Source organism: Stegodyphus dumicola, chromosome X2 (genome assembly GCF_044657685.1).
Source record: "Stegodyphus dumicola isolate Sdum_Otavi_A_Nest chromosome X2, ASM4465768v1".
Classification (NCBI taxonomy): domain Eukaryota; kingdom Metazoa; phylum Arthropoda; class Arachnida; order Araneae; family Eresidae; genus Stegodyphus; species Stegodyphus dumicola.
The window spans coordinates 37,509,454-37,529,089 of record NC_140781.1 but is presented as its reverse complement, the minus strand read 5'-3'; the positions used below and the strand labels follow the sequence as shown (position 1 = coordinate 37,529,089).

Sequence of the window (19,636 nt, the reverse complement as noted above, 5' to 3'; positions counted from 1 at the left end):
CTTTGTTTATTAATTTTTCCTATTGAAAACAGAATATAGAAAATCACATGCTACATGTCATTTCTGACAGGAAAACTAAAATTTAGAACATGAAAAAGCATATATTAATATAACTGTATTTTTTCTTTCATGGCAGTCAGTTAAGTTTATTAATTTCAGCAATAATTCTTTTACTTGAAATATCCTTGAGAATACATTTTATATCATAAGAAAAAAGAAATTTTGAAATCACATGCTGAAACATCTAAGCAGAAAATATGCAAGGGGAGAGTAAATATAGCTCATTGAATTCCATGTGACTACTGTCTTACAATTAGTGTGATCTTCTTTTATTCAGTTTATATCAGGTCAGCAGAAAAAAGATACCCATACATTTTTATAATGCGGGAATCCTCAAAATTATCGTTATTTAACATTAAAAAAAAATTATGCTTAACGTGCATTCTTTTAATTTTGTTCTTTTTTGCCTCAATTGTAATGTTCCATAAAAATATATTACCTACTTTCATACATTTAATTATATTTAATCGCCTTTAAAAGGCCATCTTGATTTTAATTTTTAATAAAACTAACAAATTTTGAAGAATAATTTTTAAGTAAAGGCAAACGAGAAAACAATTAATACTTACATCTATGATAGAGGCACTATCTGGGGTCGAAACATCTTGTGCAGTGCATAACTTATGGATTTCTCTAGCAACTCTATGGATGCAGCGCTGGTCCCAGTGTGTAATATCAAATGCACAGCTACCTTCAGCTAAATGAAAAGAAAATTCTTAATGAATAAGGGTGATATATACGGGTATACAGATTATAATTCCATTAGAAACAATATGATGATGCATATAAGAGCATGGTTTCCTAAAATAACTTAGTTATTACACAATATTACTGAACTTAAAATATTTTGTTACAGAAACCAAACATAATGTTTTATATTCCTGCAGAGCAGAACAGTGTATCTTCATATCAATGTACTTTAAGATAAACTTACTTTAACTACAAATTTTGATCTTTTGATACACTATTATAAAACTTATTGCATTTTAATTTACAATTTTGCTTCATACACAGGTGAATTTTGGAATTTTTTTAGACAGGATAGACAATAATATGCTAAAAAAACTGTTTGTTAGATACATACATTTGAACATTTTTACAGCCACAGATAATAACTGGTGACAAAAATTGCAATTTATCTATCAAAGAATAAAATTTGAAAGAACAGAAAAAGGGAGGTGATGCAAAAGCATTATCGCACTCTATGCTTTTAAAGGATAGCTAAATCAAGAACAATTACCTTCGATGTCTACAACAGGAATGCGGAAATGAAGTTCTATTTCATACAGTTTACAGAACATTTACAGTTTATTTAGACAGTTTATAGAATTTCATTGAAATTCTCTCCTGGATGAAGAACATACAGAAATTTCCTTGTTATCTATGGTCACAGGAAACATGTCGGCCATATGGAAAAAGTTAATCAGTGATAATCGCTACACCTGCTACATGATACAGTGGGAACTCAATATTAGATCCACAACTATTCATAAAATTATTCATGAAGAGCTGCATATGCAAAAATTAGTTTGTCATTAGGTACCTCCATAAGTTAACAGAACGCCAAAAACCAGAGTGCATCAGAATCAGTACAGAAAGCCTAAAGTTGCTTAATAATGGTAGACACCCTATTACTTTTAAAATCATAACTGGAGATGAAATGTACACACCCTTTTTGGACATTTCAACATGACAAGAAAGTAAAGAGTAAACTGACAATAATGGTGAAAAGACTAAGCAATAAAAAAGTAATATGTGTCGTTTTCTTCAAAAGTACAGGACTGGTACTTCTGGAAATCTAACTCAAGCAAGTTCGATCTTCAGAAGTACTAATTCAAGTGAGATCTAACTTGATGGTCAAAATCATATGATTAGAGGGATAAAAGACAGTTACCGTTAATTGGTACACCATTAAATGCCTTCCAAAAATTCTTCAAGAAGTGAATGTTAGGAGACTCTTACTTCACCAAGATAATGCATCTTTTCATTAAGCAGCAGTGACAGTCCAATTTCTTGAACAAAAGTACACTAAAGTGATAGAACATCTACCTACTCTCCTGATCTTCCTATACATAACCTTTGGCTATTTTTTAATCTAAACCAATATTTATGTAATTATAATTTTTGTTCTCAAGATGAGATTGATGAAGTGTGAAAGCATATTTTTCATGGCTTCCAAGAAATGTAAAGTTTGAAGCATTTACACTTTAGAGAAATTTGGCTGTATCTAAAAAATGTCAAAGTTAGCCTCATAATTACCATGGCTTTCATTTCACACTTGAGCCAGATTTTGCCTTACACTACAGACCACAACTGCCAATCTTGAAACACAGGAAAAACACTTTACTAATACATTTTCTTTAATTTTAAAGATAGACATAATTTCTTGCTCAAGTACTGTAATTTCTATGTCAAGAGTCCCTACTAAAGTATCAGTCAAAATCTTTTCACTGTCAACAACCATTTTTGCTATTTTCTCATCAATATTTTTGGGATTGAAATCATGCTGTAGATTTCACAATCTATTAGAAGATTGATAGTTTAGAGGCACTGTCATTGAAAAGGAAAATTTGTTATATCATCTTCACTTATCCCTTTTCCACACTTCCATTGCAAAAACTTGAAGAATTTAATTTTTGACTGTGATATCTGAAAACTTTAAATTCACAGCTATTATCAAAATTATCATCATTACCATGAAATATGGTGACTGGCCAGAAATTATTCCACGCATTTTTTTTAATAACTTGCAAAGATATCCTTCCTTGACCTTGCAATGCAAGTTTTCCAGCATGTTATACAGCAGGTTTTATCTTAAAATTTTTCAAAATGAACTGAACTGTCTTACAGCCGTTCCGAAAATTTACCATAAATTTTACAAAGGCTACATTAAATCTGCATTTCAATGCACACAACACTCATATCCATTGGCTGAATGATGGATGTATGATTTGGAAGAACAATAAGAGACATATTATCTTATATTAAAACTTTAAGTATTAAACATAGTTCAGAAATAGTTCTCTAAAATCAGGGCTACATTTTTCTACAACCAGGCAAATTTTGTGTTATTCAGTAAACTAACCAATTTCAAATGTTATTAAACCTTAGTCATAAGATGACTTTCAAACCAATCATTCATTAATGTCTGCATCATTCATGGTCATTCCAGTATTTGAATAATAGAAGATGGAGAAAATCGTCTTTTTTTTAAATGGCTAAGGTCATGTATTTTCTTTTTTTTTTTCTTATTACAGCAAGTTTTACACACATACATTCCCGCAGCATTCGTACATGCCAAAATCATTAGTCTTGCTTTGGAGTCTGACATCAGTGAGGACATCTTCTGTACAGGTTGCCATATTTTAGGGCTCATGTTGCTAGAAAAGATCAGTCTGGTCAGCAATATGGATATGTTCTAATGATAACTCTCACCTGCTAATGAGTTTAATGAATCTACAAATTGATCAGCTGCTCCAGTTTCAGCAGAACTTTTTGTCTGAAATTTTGAACTGCCTTAAACCATGAGGATTTTAAAATTTGGTTAAGAAACTGGTTAAATACATGCAATTAGTTTTTAAGTCCATTTCGACATAAAATATTTAGGCTTGAGCCATTAGCATTGGACAAGTCAATAGTAAGCCTTTCCTGCGATGCTGTTTCACCCATTCAGTTATGACTCTGTTATGATCTCCACTTTAACATGTTCACGCCGGGGTCAATTTTTATGTTCTTTGCCATGAGATGGCGCTTGAACTTTTCCTGCATTTCATCTGGCGGCGCGCGATCATTACCTGTTCAGACCTGTATACAAGTTGTACGTTTGCTAATAGTTATTAATTATAATTGTTTTAAAAAAGATTTTTATAATAAATAAAAATTAATTTTTCATTATTTTAATTTTCAGCGTCTAATAACACAATCAAATGCGTACCATCGGTGGCACGCATTGCCCGTTAAGACAGACTAGTGAGGGCCACCGGTGGTACATGCCACCCGATGAGACAGATTAGTGTGGGCCACTGGTGGTACGCTCTGCATGATGAGACAGACTAGTGCGAGCCACCGGTGGCCCGCACTGGCGTGAACGTGTTAAGCACTTATCAAATGATTTCCTGTTCATTGAGAATGGAGTGTCAGTAGCCAGAAAAAAATTTTAAAGCTCCTTTTTCTTTTCTTGTTTTAATGTAGAATGTTAGCTTTCCAATGCTATGCTGCTTGTATAACTTTGAGACAGATATGCTTTTATGACAGCAATTCCATTCTTTGTTTGATCAGCATCAAAACATGGTTTTGCTTTGCAGCTCCAGCCTTTTTGATATAATCAAAAGCACAAATTATAATTTTGGCAAGATAGTTGCAATAACAATAGCCAGCAAAACATGATAGCTTGGAATAAATTAAAGTTATATAAAAGAGCAATTAGCTATATTAAGAGTTTTTGGAATCTTATTTTTTCATCTATTCACCGCTGCTACGCCAACAAAAGAAAACTCAGTATGAGCCCACTCAAAATAAATACAGGGTGTCTCAGTACCTCGTTTCAGAACTTCTAGGAGGGGTAGGGTGCATCCCTGTGACTCCGAATCATATAGTAGTGCAGGGTCGGAAATGCCTTCCTGTCACACTAGTGTACACAGAAACATCAGAAATTAAAAGACATCAGGTAAGTTAATATTCGTTTGAACATGAGTCAAAGATAGTGTTCGAAGTTTCATCCACCAACTTCAATGCATGTCTCACATCTACGGCATATAGAATTCTATATATTCTGGAATATTCCAGGCATATCTTGAATTTGACATGGCAGCTCCTGAGATTCGTGCAACCAGCTCCTCGGCATTGTCACCGGGGGTGTCATTGACAAGTGTCTTCATACGCCCCCATAAAAAAAAAATCAAGACACGATAGATCAGGTGATCGAACAGGCCACTGCACCAGATCACTATGTCTAAGCAATTGTTGGCCAGATCTGATGTCTAGGTGGGTATGAACATTATGGCTGAAATCGACTTCTCAAGCTGAAACCACATTGTCTGTCACATCGATGCAGAAATCTGTTCAGCATCTAAAAGTCGTGGCAAGGCCTGCTGCAGAAAGATCAAGTAGTTACAACTGGTTATACAAAATGGCAACAGGTAAGGTCCAATAAGGATACCCCCCACAATGCAGGCCCAAACATTAACCAAAAACCAACTCTGTGCTGCACGACATCGTATTGCATGAGGGTTCTGTATTGCCCGGAGATGGGCGTTATGTGCATAAATATTCCTTCCCTTGTGAAAGATGCCCCATCAGTGAATAACACATTATCAGGAAAACGGTGATCAGTAGCATACTTTTCAAGATGCCAATATGCAAAAGCAATATGAGGTACATAATCGCTTGGTTGAAGCACATGGATACACTGAACGTGATATGGATGCATTTCATTTTCTCTAAGAATTTTCCAGATGCTGGAACAGGAAACCCTGACTGCATACGTTACACATCGCATACTCAAACTTGAAGTCCCCTGTACCCGCGATGTAGCACATTCTCTTCAATGTCTTGAGTCTATATTGATTGTGCCTGATTCATGGCAGTTCTTCAAAAGGAGCCTGTTTCAGTTAACTTCTGATGCAGCCTTGCAAAGAAATTATGGCTGGGTGCACGCCTCATAAGATATCGTTCTGCGTACAAGCGCTGTGTGGCTGACCCGCTACAATCTACAGCCCCATATGCCAAATGCATATCAGCTAACTCAACGTTCATATAATTGTTCATCCTACCAGTAAATCCTAGTGAAAAATGGCGATTCCCTGTAAGAACTCTTGGAACTTTAACACCATCTACCATGTCAGAAAATCATTTCAGACCCGGCATTGCTGTATAATTCCAAGTCACTGGGGTGCACCCTACCCCTCCTAGAAGTTCTAAAATGTGGTACTGAGACACCCTGTAAATTTTGAGACTTAATGTTTACATTGGCTAGAAAAATGCTAAATCCCCAACTACTCAAGGACTGAAAATACAGTCATGGACCACTTGATGAAAATTAAGTAATACGATTTGTCTATCAAACATTAAGGCTTACAAATTTCTATATTAGGCCCACCAGCAGCTGAGCAGTAAAAGCCACATAACACTTGTAGTTTGGTCCATAGTTACAGTCCCAGTGAATAAGCTGGCTACATGGGCATTTTTTGTAGTTTTTTTTTTTTTTCCATTTGTAATGTGGATATTAGCCTTATTCCCTTTAAAAAGTCTTCCACAGAGCATTCCTCCTTTTTTGTGTAGTACTAAATGGTGGAGCACATAATAATTAAAATATCTGCATTAGATTAAAACCAATCAGACTGAACAGAAATTAATCAGAAAAATCATACAACAATATCATTAAAAAAAAAGGAATTTGTACAATTTGAAATTTTAATAAAAGATGTTAATGATGTCTTTTTTCAAAAACTATAAAAATCTTTCGTGCATTTAATTTTTTTCGATATTTTGCAATTAGTAATTGTTCTAAAATTGCATCTGGAGGAGATGATCAAAATTTGGATAAATTAAATTTTGACAGATTTGGATTTTACCAGGATGCTGAGAAATAAGATAAAAAAATTAGAAGTCTCATCGTGATTTCACCTGACAAGTTGTTCACACACACAAAAAAAAATGCAGTACAGTCTGAAATCTGGACATCCAATATCCAGAATAATCTAATACACACATTGAAAAAATAAATAAATAAAATAATGAAAAAATTCTTCCTTCCCCTCCCCCTTATAAAATCTAGAAATGGACAAAATGTAGAGGGTGTTCACACATTTTTGTAACGATTTTGCAAAGATTTATATATAAACAAACTGTGAAGTTCCTTCCCTTAGCGAAAGACTTTTCCAGAACTTTTTAATCCGCGAGGGGGGGGGACTGAGAAGGGAAGTGACAGGAAAGTAAAGGGAAGTCTATTGCAATAAGTATATCGAAGCCTCATCAAATGTAACCATAAATTTCCATTTTTCACCTGCCATATAATTTTCATACAGAAATCTGCACATAGCCTTACCATGAGAAACATGTTTCAGCATTAGGTGATAAAAATCCTGTTTTTCTGTTCGTAGCTTTAAATCAGACTTTATAATAATAATTTTGTTCATACAGTTCCTACAGAAATATTTAAAGATTTTGCAATAGCTATTAGGGGAGCTAGATTTCCTTTTAAAACACGAGATGTGACTTTAGATTTAATAAAAGCTGTGCGTACCTTGTTGGGTATGCATTTTCCCCCCTTTTCCACAGTCAGATGTAAACACTGACATTTCTTTCCTTTCATATTAATTATGTCACTTATTTTACGTGCAGAAATATTAAAACCATGCCTTTCACATCTTTTTTTTTAATAACTGAATAGGAGTATTTCCTTTCAGACAGCATAAAAGTATAGACATCGATTCATAACTTATTTTTCAGCGACATTTTAAAGAATATTTATAAAGCTGCAGACAATAATTAAAACTTATTGTAATTTGATGCCAGTCACATTTGTATATTAAATTAACGTAAATTCACGAATACCATGTGCACGTTTTTTTGATAATTTTAATTGGAAAAATCGAGGTGTGCTGCTTAAGTGAAACAAAGCAATATAGGCCAAGTAAATGCAAGTTGGTCAGCATAAATTATTTCCTTTTGAAACTATAGTATCCCCAGAAACTATAACATTATATGATGTTACTGCACCCTCTCAAATAATAAATCCTGGCCAGGGATTTGTAAAGGATATACCAGTACTTTCACCAAACTGTTATTCTCTGAATGTTTTTTGCCGAAATTGGTTTCTTAGCCATAATATTGGCAGCAGCACTGGAGCTCAGCTGATAAGGAAGAAGGAATCGTAGTACACAAACCAGTTCCAAAACAAAAGCGGGGGAGGGGGTTGTTTTTGTCATTTCAGAGCCACTATCAACTTGCAGGTGGCTGAAGTTACAGTGCTTGGAAAAAAAACTGATGTCATGAGGAAAAGCAAAACATGTGCTTCTTCATTGTCTATATCACTACAACAGAAGAACGTACAATAGTTTGACTGGAACTGGAAATAAAGAAACACAAAACAAGACTTGTTCTTAAGCGATCAGGAAGATGATCTGAACATTTTGCCACCTTTTTTTCTGAAGTGTGATGCCCCCTTCCCCAACTTTGAATCAACGTTTAACTTAAAAAGTGTACAGGGAAAAAAACTTAAATAAGCACAAGGTTTTTAATGTACGTTTTACAGCCATTTTGTTTAATGTAGTCTTAAAAAAGCCTCTTACTCTCTAGGAAACTGTAATAAAAGTTTATTTCTCTGCTTCCCATGTCAACTCGTGCCAATGGCTTGTTCCCCATCTAGTCCTGGCCTCCGAACTGAATATGCAATTACCAAAACGACTGCGTTGCCCCAAAACTCTAGAAATTTTACAACTTAAAATTCTGTATGTTTTAACAGAATGCAGAAGTTAATTAAATTTAACAGTTATGCAGAAGACAGACAAAATGAGGCAACTTACTAATCACATGAAACTCAAGAGCATGCCTCAAGGACGTTATATGGTGAGACACCCAGAACAGAGGCAGGTTCAGTTCTTCCTCTCAAAAATGCTAATTGACATGTACTGAAACAAGATTTCAGCCTTTCTTTCCTGTTTACAGCTGCAGTTCATAAAATTTCTTAGGCAGAAATCCCAGTTCTCCCTCCCTCTGCCATTAGCTTTCATTTAAAGAGAAACATGCTGTATTGTTTCCCTTCCACTGTCTCACAAAACAGTCTTGGAGCCAGCTTCACAAGCAAATGCAATTATCGCTTTGTGAATGTAGCTCTAAAATTGCCCTCAAGAAAGAAAAAGGCAACTGGACGGGGATAACATTCGCATCTCCCCCCCCCCCCCAAGTACACAGACACACACAAACTTTAACATTTTGCTCAGCCCATGCTACGCTGCTTCCTTGATCTTTGTCTCAGTATGAATTACCTTTCGTCTCTACACTAAAGGGTCGTTCAGACTCGGGGATAAAAAGAAAGGCTAGGTCATTCCTTTGTTCGACTCCTCGCCGACGCGAGCCTCATGGAGGGGGTTAACTGTAAGTAATCTGACGTGTCTGTATTGCACCTGCTCTGATTTTGCACGTTTAAAACTGTAGTTTCATTCAGTTGTGAGACGATTTTCTGGAGGTCGCATATCCCAAATTAATTTTAATCATACATATTTGTTTTGTTTTCTAATAATGCAAATATTTAATAATTTATGTACATATATATATAGTTTTAGTCAGTTTTCCTTTTAAATTCTATATTTAAAGTATCCTATATGTAATGTGGCTTCTTGTGCTGTAGCAACATGCCGTAACACTTATAGAAATACAAAAGGAAGAGATACTGTATTTCATGCTTTCCCAAAGGACAATTTGCTTTTGTTGAAAGAATGGATACATAAATGTCGAAGACAGGATTCTATTAATGTGAAAAACGCAAGAATTTGTAGCGAACATTTTCTGTGCAGTAATTATGAAGATGACATGAGAAATCGCTTGCTTGGATTGCTGCAAAAGAAACTGTTGAAATGCAATACTGTGCCGAAAGTAAATTTATGGTGTGCAGTAAACGAAATAACACCAAGAAATTGGAGACATTTGAAAAGAAAACTAATGCAGTGTGCTTCTGAAAGACTACACGAATTAAGCCCAAAGGAAATTTATTTTGAGGCAGAGAACGAAATTGAAGCTGACAATAATAAATCAAATGTGAATGATTCTGAAATAAAACTCACAAGTGACAATATCCCTGAATGACCTAAGTGTAAAGATAAACAAGAATGTATTGATAATTTGAAGAACAAAATAATATTTTTAAAAAATTGTAATAAAATATTGAAAAATAGAGAAAAGAAAAATTTTAGAATGTTAGCTCATCGACAAAGAAGGTGGACAACATCTAGAAAGAAATTTGTATCGGAAATTCAGAAATTAAAATCCCAAACAGTGAAATTTAGGAAAAAAACAGCACAGATCGGAAAATTTGAAAAAAACGCCTAAAGCATATTTTTACAGAGATGCAGATTAATGCATTGCTAGAAAAGAAGGGAAAAATCAGGTGGACTAATGAAGACATTTCACATTACACTGTCATAAGAGCTCTGTAGAATATGTTTCTTAAACAGAAATGCATATGTTTTTTCCCAAAGAAAAGCAACCCAAAAGGGGAAAAGTGGATTACTTCGAATGTGGTAACCAATAAATAATATTTCAACAACTTGCAGTTGCATTGTGACTGTACAAGTAAGCATATATAATATGTTTTGATTTGAAATATTTCTAGATGACATTTTAGAAGTTAATAGTGTAAAGCATATTTCAAATGAGAACTAATTTTGTTAAGTTATTGTTAAAGTTATTTTTATTGTATCCTGTGTTATTATCGATTAAATTTTGTGCTTAGTATTCTAGATAAAATATAATAGTATAACATTAAAGTAATTGGCATAAGAAAACCTGCCTCCTTATAACCCCCACTTTCGAAAAATTAAATAATTTTTTTAGGTACTGTGAGTAAAGTTGTTTTGTCTAAATTAATATACAATCTTACATGCATTTATTTAAACGTAATATTGATGTAAGCCTAAGTTACAAAATTATTTTTAAAAAAATATGCCAATGTAAAATTTACGATTAGGCTGAAACTCACACTTAGATTAGCAGAAATTTTGAAAGGTTTTGAAATTTTAAGGTTGTTTTTTCGATTAATTTTAAATAGCTATTATTATAGTTATCTTAGAAGCAGTAGTACAGTTCTCTTAGTTAACAAGCAGATAAAGAAATGATTAGAAATAAACAGGCATTTAAAGAAAAAAAATCCCTGCAAATTAAAAAAAAAGGAACTTTATGCTAAGAGTAGTACATTTTATCTGTTATTTTAAAACTAAGTACTGTTAAATTTTTTAATGTTCAGCATAAAATGCATACTGCAGTAACACTCTCTTCTAAATTATAGCTATCTTTCACACACAACTTATTTTAAACGGCGGTTCTTCAGATTTAAAACGCTAATTTCTATGTTGTCAATTGCATCTCCGAGCTCAGTGTCATTATGGGTACGTCATCACTCCCTACTGCCTGTTTCAGGGGAAAAAGCTCTATGAGCTAGCCCTTCTCTTTTAAGTCCTGGTTCAGACTGGAGTTTATATGAGCTAACGGAGTCAGTTCCATGTGTTGACTAGCTCTGTTATACCTTGCAGATCAGATTTTTCAACTCGCTGCCCTATGGGAAGAAACTGGTTTTGGAGATGTGTCAGCTAAGTGAGTTGTCTCTGCTAGCTCAGAAAAACCCCAGTCTGAATGGCTCTTAAGACATCTTGTTGAAACATTTCCAGATAGCTCTGTTGCACTACAAATACCTGGTAAACCAATCATTCTGAAAAGAGACTCCAGAACTTTGTCATTAGTAAAGATGTGTTCTTGAAATGAGTGGCAAGCGTTTGCATTCGTTCACCATCAGTGAGAAACTTAAAATTCTGTGTGAAGCAGAACTGATAGGAAATCGAGCTTCGGGGAGAAAATATGACATTAGTGAATCATGTATTCGAGATTGGCGAAAGAAAAAAGAATTGCTTCAATGCAGCAGTGGTGCTTGCAGGGCTTTCTGGGCCCAACATGCCAAACACTCTGATACTGAACATAAATATTATGAATAAGTGATTGAAAAACGAGTGAGTGGGTATGGTGTTACTTCTGAAATGTGACAGTTATAGGCCATCCAGATTGCTAGGAAGGTACAAAGGGAAGGTTTTATGGCAAGCAGAGGCTGGGTTCACAAATTTTTTAGGAGGAATGGTTTATGCAATTGAGGAAAATAACAGTTGCACAATGCCTCCACGAAGTAAATGAGGAAAAATTGATTGCATTTTGCTGCCATGTGATCGAAGTGTGATAGAAAACAAACCATATTCAATCACAAATTGGTAATGCTGATCAGAAACCAGTATAATTTGAGATGCCTCTGGATACGACCGTGGATGTAAAGGGCAAAAAGCAGAATAAGAACTTTGGCATGGAAAAGCAGCACATTACTGCAATGCTTTCTGTTCTAACTGACAGAAGAAAGCTGCCTCCTTATGCCATACTGAAGCACAAAACTCTGCCAAAGAAAGCTTTGCCACGTGGGATCATCGTAAGGACACAAAAGTCTGGGATGCTTTTCATTTTGAGGACTGGATGAAAAATGTATGGGATCACCACCCGGGTGCTCTGTTGAAGTTGCTGAATATGTTAGTGCTGGGCAGATTTCGTGCAATACTGATGTAGTGCAAAAAATGTGCAAGGGGGAAAAGTGTTAATCTTGCAGTTATTCTGGGTGGGATGATATCTATGCTGCAGCCACTAGATATATGCGTTAATCACCCATTTAAAGCAGCACTGAAAAGAATGTACATGGGATGGATGGCTGCTGGAAATTAAGCACTGACACTGACTGGTCGCATCAAGAAACCAGAAATAATTCAAATCTGTGGATGGATCAAAGCTGCCTGGAATGGAATTTAACAAGAACTTGTTAAGAGCATCAAAAGGTGCAAAATATCAAACAACATGGATGGAAGTGAGGATTGAGCAGTGTTAAATGATGCGGATGAAGAGAATACTCGCAGTTTGGAAAGCATCAGTGATGACAGCAGCACAGAAGGCAAGGAAGACTGACTATCTATATTGTGTTTCAGGACTGAAAAAGTGGGAAAAAGTGCAAGGGTGTGATAAGTTATCGGTGTTAGATTACCAGTAGATTTTGAAGGATCACTTGGGACTTTAAATCCATATTTAGTGCAGTGATTGTTGCCGACTGAAGCTATTTTTTAATGAATATAATTTCATATAACATACTTAGATTAACAGTTTTTCTTTCTGCCATAGTATTAAATTCTGTTAACCAATTTATTCCTTCCCATTAAAATGTTGAGCATATGTTGCTACATATTTAGGCAGAAGGTGCAAAAGCTGCAAGTGGTAGCTTCTTTCTCAATAACCATCAATCGGTTTCATATTTCTTTGTCTTTATGCTTGTAATACAGAAAAAAAGATTTTTTCTGTTAATTAAGCTTTCAGTAGGCTTGATGAAAATATGCACGCTATATTTGCAGACTTTTCTTTTTTGGTACATTGGAAAAAAAATCAGGTGCATGTCTTATTCAGAAGCGTGTGGTATTCGTGAACATACAGTAATATTTAAATTCACGGAGAAAATCAAAATCGTTACAAAAATGTGTAAACACCCTCTGTATAATCAACAAAAAGACAATGTGCCATAAATATGATTTTCTAAGTATGCATTTCACTTTCAAACATCTTTTGGCTATGGATCGACACCATAGCCAAGAACAAGGTACTGACTGGTGTTGTCTTTGAATGTTCGCGAGGATGATACTTTACGCTCTTGAATGGTTGTGCGTGACGCTGCTACACATTTTGCAGCCCAGTGCAGTCTTTTTTTCTTCTAAATGCTATTGCCTGGTACATCCCTAAATTCTAAAAAAATTTCCATGCCAAAATTCTTCTGTCGAGTGCTTCACCTAAAATTCTAAAAATCTTGGATTTTTGCTGCTGGGTGCTCCTCTAAATTCTAACATTTTTGCCACTCCTAAATTCTGCACCTGGTGTGGGGTATGTCTGAATTTCATCTCATTAGATTTAAGCCAATGATCTAAAATCCACAATCACTGATGTCCTGACAATTCTGGATCTTGGATTTTGTACTGTATATACAGTCTTTCCACAGCCAGAGTACTTTTGAGCAAATGCAAAATGAGCACTACCAAAAAGAAGGTCTGAAATCATACAGAATTTTCTCTTTGATAATTTTGTTCAACAAGTCTCTACATAAATAACCAATGATACAATCCATTTACAGATCATGACTGACCAAAACTTTCAAGTATTATAAACATGCCGCAAAACAAATAATTAAAAAAGAATATCGGTTTTATAAGGGATGGGGTATGGGAATCTACACAAGACACAGCAATAAGACACAACGAAAAAATAAACAGCAAAAATGTTCTGTTTAAAATAAATCCAAGGTCAACCACACAATTTTACATTTATTTCTATGTGAGACACAATTTATAACCTTTGGCATTTATAAATAGATGACTAAGCGAGGTTTGTTCATAAGCAAGCTTGAATTCGGCAATTTTAAAATTAGTACTAAATAAATAAATGTGAATACATGCTGCTCAGCACTTTCCACAAACTTGTTAAGACAGTTAAACTGCAGAAAATGAATGTGTAAGTCAAGCTTACACACTCATTTTTGAATCAAAAAATAATCAGATTTCAATTGCCTTACAAAGGGATTATTACAGCTGGATTTTCTCAGGGTGGACATTTTAAGGAATTATTTTAAAAGCATTTAACAGCTTTCATATTAGGAAACAACTATAATAAAAACTTTACACTTTGTAAAAAAAAGAAGAAGAAATTAAAATGTTTATAAACTAATTCAGAAGTCAAACAACAAATATCAGTCTTATATTTTCAAAAATTTTTCACAGGACTGGTTTTGATGGTTTTGCCGAACCACCATCCTCAGCTGCAAAACCGCAAATTTATTCATTTGATTTGTTCATTTGCGGTTTTGCACCTGAGGATGGTGGTTCGGCAAAACCATCAAAACCAGTCCTGCGAAAAATTTTGAAAATATAATGCTGATTTTAGTTGTTTGACTTCTGAATTAATATTTATTCAGCGTGTTATTGGGTCTTGCTTATAAACTTCAAAATTTTTTAAACAGCATAACAATTTTGTATGATAAATGACAATAATGTACAAAAAATACGCGACCAAGCAAGATACAAATTTGCAATTAATAACTATGCACTTCCTAAAATATGCAGCAGTTAGAGGATAAAAATGAAAAACCAGCACTTAAAGTGTAATACTTTATTAATACACTACAGGCTTGATTTTAGAGAGCAATACTATGGGAAATGGCCAATATGAGTTACAAATAAACATTAAATGTATTTTTAGTTATAGTAGCTTATAAAAGTGACTATTTTACTTTATGGCAGTAGATGAGAAAAATGCTTTCCCACTCTGTTTTCTCTGTTGCATTTCTAGCGTTCTGAAACTAAGCAATTTAACACTATATAGAAAAATGTTTTCCTCCTCTGTTTTCTAGCAATTCTAGCATTTTTTAACTAAGCAAGTTCAACAGTATCTAGAACAGTGTTCCCAGAGACTACCACAATATTGGGGGTCTACCTGTGGGGGTGGGAGGGGCAGTGAAATGAAGTTGTAGCTGGATAATACACGTTTATTGCATAACTTTACACTCCTGTATAATTCTTACCACCCTAACATTACCTTTTGATAGCTTAGTCTTAACTCACTGCCTACGCTGATTAAAATAAAACTTTTCACTTATCTAGGTATATAGAGAAAAGCCTGCATAATGTGGTCCTTGATGCATCAGGAAAGACCTGCTATCTCTCTAACAGATACATAAGCCATAAGCCAATAAATACAAATAGTAGGCTTTCTTTCGCACTCTGACATATCTTGCATGAACATACACAATTCACAATGTTTAAAATCAGTATTTCTCATACTAGTGAAAAACCGAAACTCACTGCTCCTGTTGCTAAAATCCAATGCTTGAAATTAAGAGCGTACATTCACCAAATATTTCAGCTTTACATTCAAAACCCTCTAATTTATAATTATATAACTCAGAAAGTATCCCAAGATGCATCATAGGAAGTACACCAATAGTTCATCTTTGCAAGGGAAAAGGCAATTCAAACATCCATGCTCTACTTGGGATTTTTCTATTTAAGTCAGTCCAGTAAACAGTCTCTGCTAAAGGTCAAAACAACAGCATAAATAATAAGCTTTAAAAACTGAGATTTAAGCTACGTATGAATAAACTAGTATAGAGAAGGAAAATTTATTTAGAGGATGGTATGATTTCTTTTGGTCAATCAACAAATACAACCAAAAAGCTAAAATCCAAAAAACAGCTTTTTAATTATTATTTTTTTTAAATCAGAGAAATTTTATGAATTTGTAGAAATAAAAAGAATGAATGAACAGCAATGAGCTATTTTAGAGAAATTAACAATCTTTTAAATAGTATCTAAATGAGTTTTGGAATAACATAAAACATTTCTGATACAGCAATTTTTGAAGTTTTAAGGGCTAAATAAACACACTAGTATAGAGGTAAGTACATTCATTATTTGAATGATTACAAAATGTATCAGCCATTAATCTTTTCCATAATATCATTTGGCCCGCTATTTTTCTCATAATGGACTTGATAAAAATATAGTCAGGAATAATTCAAATGCTACAACAAAAGAAAAATCTCACAAACCTCAGTTTTAAACAGAAACTTCTTTTTTAACTGTAATGGTTTGATAAATCAGGCCATAAAACCACATTGAGGCAGCTAACATCAAAGTGTAATATGCTGCCAAAATTCACAAGAGACCAATTGTTAATGTTTCATAAGTGCTGCAGTAATGTCAATAATAATCCTTTGAAGTAGGATTCTCATGCAGTTATAATAAAGGGAAGCTGAATAAAATTTCTCTCCATTTCTCTTACAGCACAGTGAATGGATGACGACCAATATTTTATATGGTATTTTATATAGTTTATATGGTATCTGGCAGACAGCTGTTCTAGCATATCAAAAACATGTTTCCGAGAATTTATGTGATGGCTATATTGTATTGTCATTTGCAATTTGACATTTTTTAAAAAAAAAAATAAGACTTAGTTGCATGAAACAGGTTTATACAAAGAGAAAGCAGCAGATTAAACTGTCCAGTAGCAAGCAAGAAATTCTGAATACTGATACCGGCAAAGTGTTTCATTTCTGAACTCACAAAACTGAAAGCAAACACAAGACGCTATCACACTGAGCAGATAAATACAGAAAATGACGAATAACTACAACTGCTCATAATAATAAAAACTCTTAAGACAAAACAAAGAGTAACACAAAATTCTATGTGTATGGTATGTTGTTCTGTTTAGAATTAATGCTGAATCATCATCAGCAGTAGCAGCATTTATCCTTAAACAGTTCTCTCTATATAATCAATATCTTTGCATCCTTTTCAACTTCATAATAAAAATGATTACCTACAAGTAAATAGTATTTAAAGTCCGAAATCCGGATGTTCAATAGCTGAACCTCAGGACTAGTAGCCAAAAATAAGTAAGTAAATAAAATAATTAAAAAAATTACCCTTTCCCCTTAAAAATCTACAAACAGAAAATACAATACTCAACAATAGGAAGCAGGTATGACACAAATGCAGTTTTTTCCTCACTCAGAATCCTGCATGTCACTTTCAAAAACCTGCTGGCTAAGAAGTTACACTGCTGTCAATAACATAACATTGATTGACATTGGTATTTGGCGGGTTCACACTTTCAGTATTTGGCAGGTTCACACTTTCAGCCCTTCAGTGGCTGTGGAGGGCAGAGACAGTGCTACATATTTTGCCAACTGGTGCAATATCTGAGGGTCCTAAATTCTGCTACCCAATGCCTCTCCTAAATTCTAAAAATTTTGCCATCTCTAATTTTTGCTGCGCAGTGCTTCTCAAAATTCTACAATTTGGGTCACTCTGGCATTGTTGGGTGGTTAGCATTCTTCTACATGAGCTAAACAATTACCAAAGCCGCAACACAGACTTGTCCTTACATCACCTTACTAGGTTTAAACTAATGATCTAAATCCCAGAAATTTAGAAATCCAGTATGTGACTTGACAATTCCGGATCTCGGACTTTGTATCATATATACTATAATAAAAATATAGCAGACTTACTAAATGATTGCACTAAATACACAGAAATGTATTTTTATATATTTTGCTTTAAAGCTTACCACTAGCAAATTCATCAGCTGTTTTCCAAGGAATGTACTGCAGAGAAAGGAACTGTATAGCTAACTGATCTGGAGGCCATTTTTCTAAAAAGCTTACAGGAATAATAAGTTTTTCCTTATCATCAGCGAGCTTTGCCTTTATAAGACAAAAATAATTAAAAAGATAAGAAACAATAAAATTACTTTAGAGATAAATGACACATTAATACATAATTAATCACTTAACAGTTTTGCCCGCCAGTCATATCGGCAACCATTTTTTGCACAGCCGGATTTCCCCGTACATGGTACAGGTACCTAACTTCCTAAGTTTCAGTTTTTGACTATCCCATTTTTATTTATTTCAGATTACTTTTTCTGTTTCTAGATGGCATTACCTGACCGTAAGAACAAGTTTGTACGGTCTTTTTTCTTTCTTTTTTTTTGGGGGGGGGTACTGAGGTCATAGTGACCATATGCTTTCTTTCAGATATATTGCATCGAATTTCGCGTAGTTAAGTTTTATTACAGATTAATTTTATAATCGTATTAAAAGCATATAAAATAATTTTAAAGTTATATTATTATAATTTGCATGTTTTAATTTTCGTTCGTTTCTTATTTTAAAATAAACCAAAAAATATCCTCCCAGTATCAGTCCTTGTTTCCTTATCGAGATGAGCTATTAAGTTATAGCTAAATTTTCGAGAAGTAAGAGTAATTTCAAGAAGTATAATAAGATGAAGTATAAAGCTATGTAAAATGATTATTACTACAGACATGTGATAAAAAAGTCAATATTATAGGAGTATTTTATGTAAAATAAACTTATTACATGTGTGCAAAAAGCCAATATTACAGGGGTAATTGTAATTTTTATCTCTGTCTCTCTCTCTGTATATATATATAAACTTCATATTTTACATATAAATGATTTTTTGCCCATAATTAATCTAAAAATACAATTTTCTTTCAAATTCTGTAATAAAAACAAAAGTTATCTTTTAAACATATCAACAAACTCAGCGATTTAAAAGCAATGTATTACAGTACAAAGTCCGTAATCCGGACGTCCATTATCCAGAATGATCTATAATCCGGACCTCAAAGCCACAAACTTTTTTTTGTATGCTTTACACATGTGCATTTAATGTATAACGGGCGGCATAAGCTAGGCTAAAATTACCTTTACTGATTCTAAGGCATTTCAGTTTATGTTGCAGATTGCGCTGTTCCTTAATCTTCTAATTAGATCCAGCTTATTATTTTTTGCAGACTGTTAGAGCAATTTCACAAAAATTAAGCTTGAAATTTCGATTATGTCAAAAAGAGTTTCCAATTCTGGAGCTGCCAAAGGATCTACTAAGCGAAAACATGTTTCGATGTCCATCAAACAAAAAGTGGAATTGTTGCAAAAAATGGATAAAGGCATATCCGTTTCAAAATTATGTGAGGAGTTTGACATTGGAAAGTCAATTGTATACGACATAAGCAAAAAGAAAAGGAACATTTTGAACTTTTTGTGGATTCTGACACCACACTTGCAACGAATAATGGAAAAAAGTTAGTTATGCTAAAAGTGGCGATCATGACAAAGTGACGATTGAATGGGTCAGACAGCATCCCAGCGAGGGCATACCATTGACAGGTCCAATGCTAATGGCTCCTGCTAAAATATTTCATGAAGAAATGA

The 19,636-nt window shown here is 34.0% G+C and overlaps 1 protein-coding gene across 4 annotated transcripts in view; it reads right to left on the bottom strand.

The window, feature by feature from the left end:
* LOC118185112 (uncharacterized) overlaps nucleotides 1-19,636 on the bottom strand; it is a 254,232-nt gene that overhangs the window by 139,580 nt on the left and 95,016 nt on the right. For all 4 annotated transcript variants that reach the window (XM_085809298.1, XM_085809300.1, XM_085809301.1 and 1 more), the window contains 2 exons: nucleotides 17,965-18,100; nucleotides 630-757 (listed from right to left, as the gene is read on the bottom strand). In XM_085809298.1, coding sequence (XP_085665424.1) covers nucleotides 630-757; nucleotides 17,965-18,100 — 264 coding nt within the window. The remainder of the gene's footprint in view (nucleotides 1-629; nucleotides 758-17,964; nucleotides 18,101-19,636) is intronic.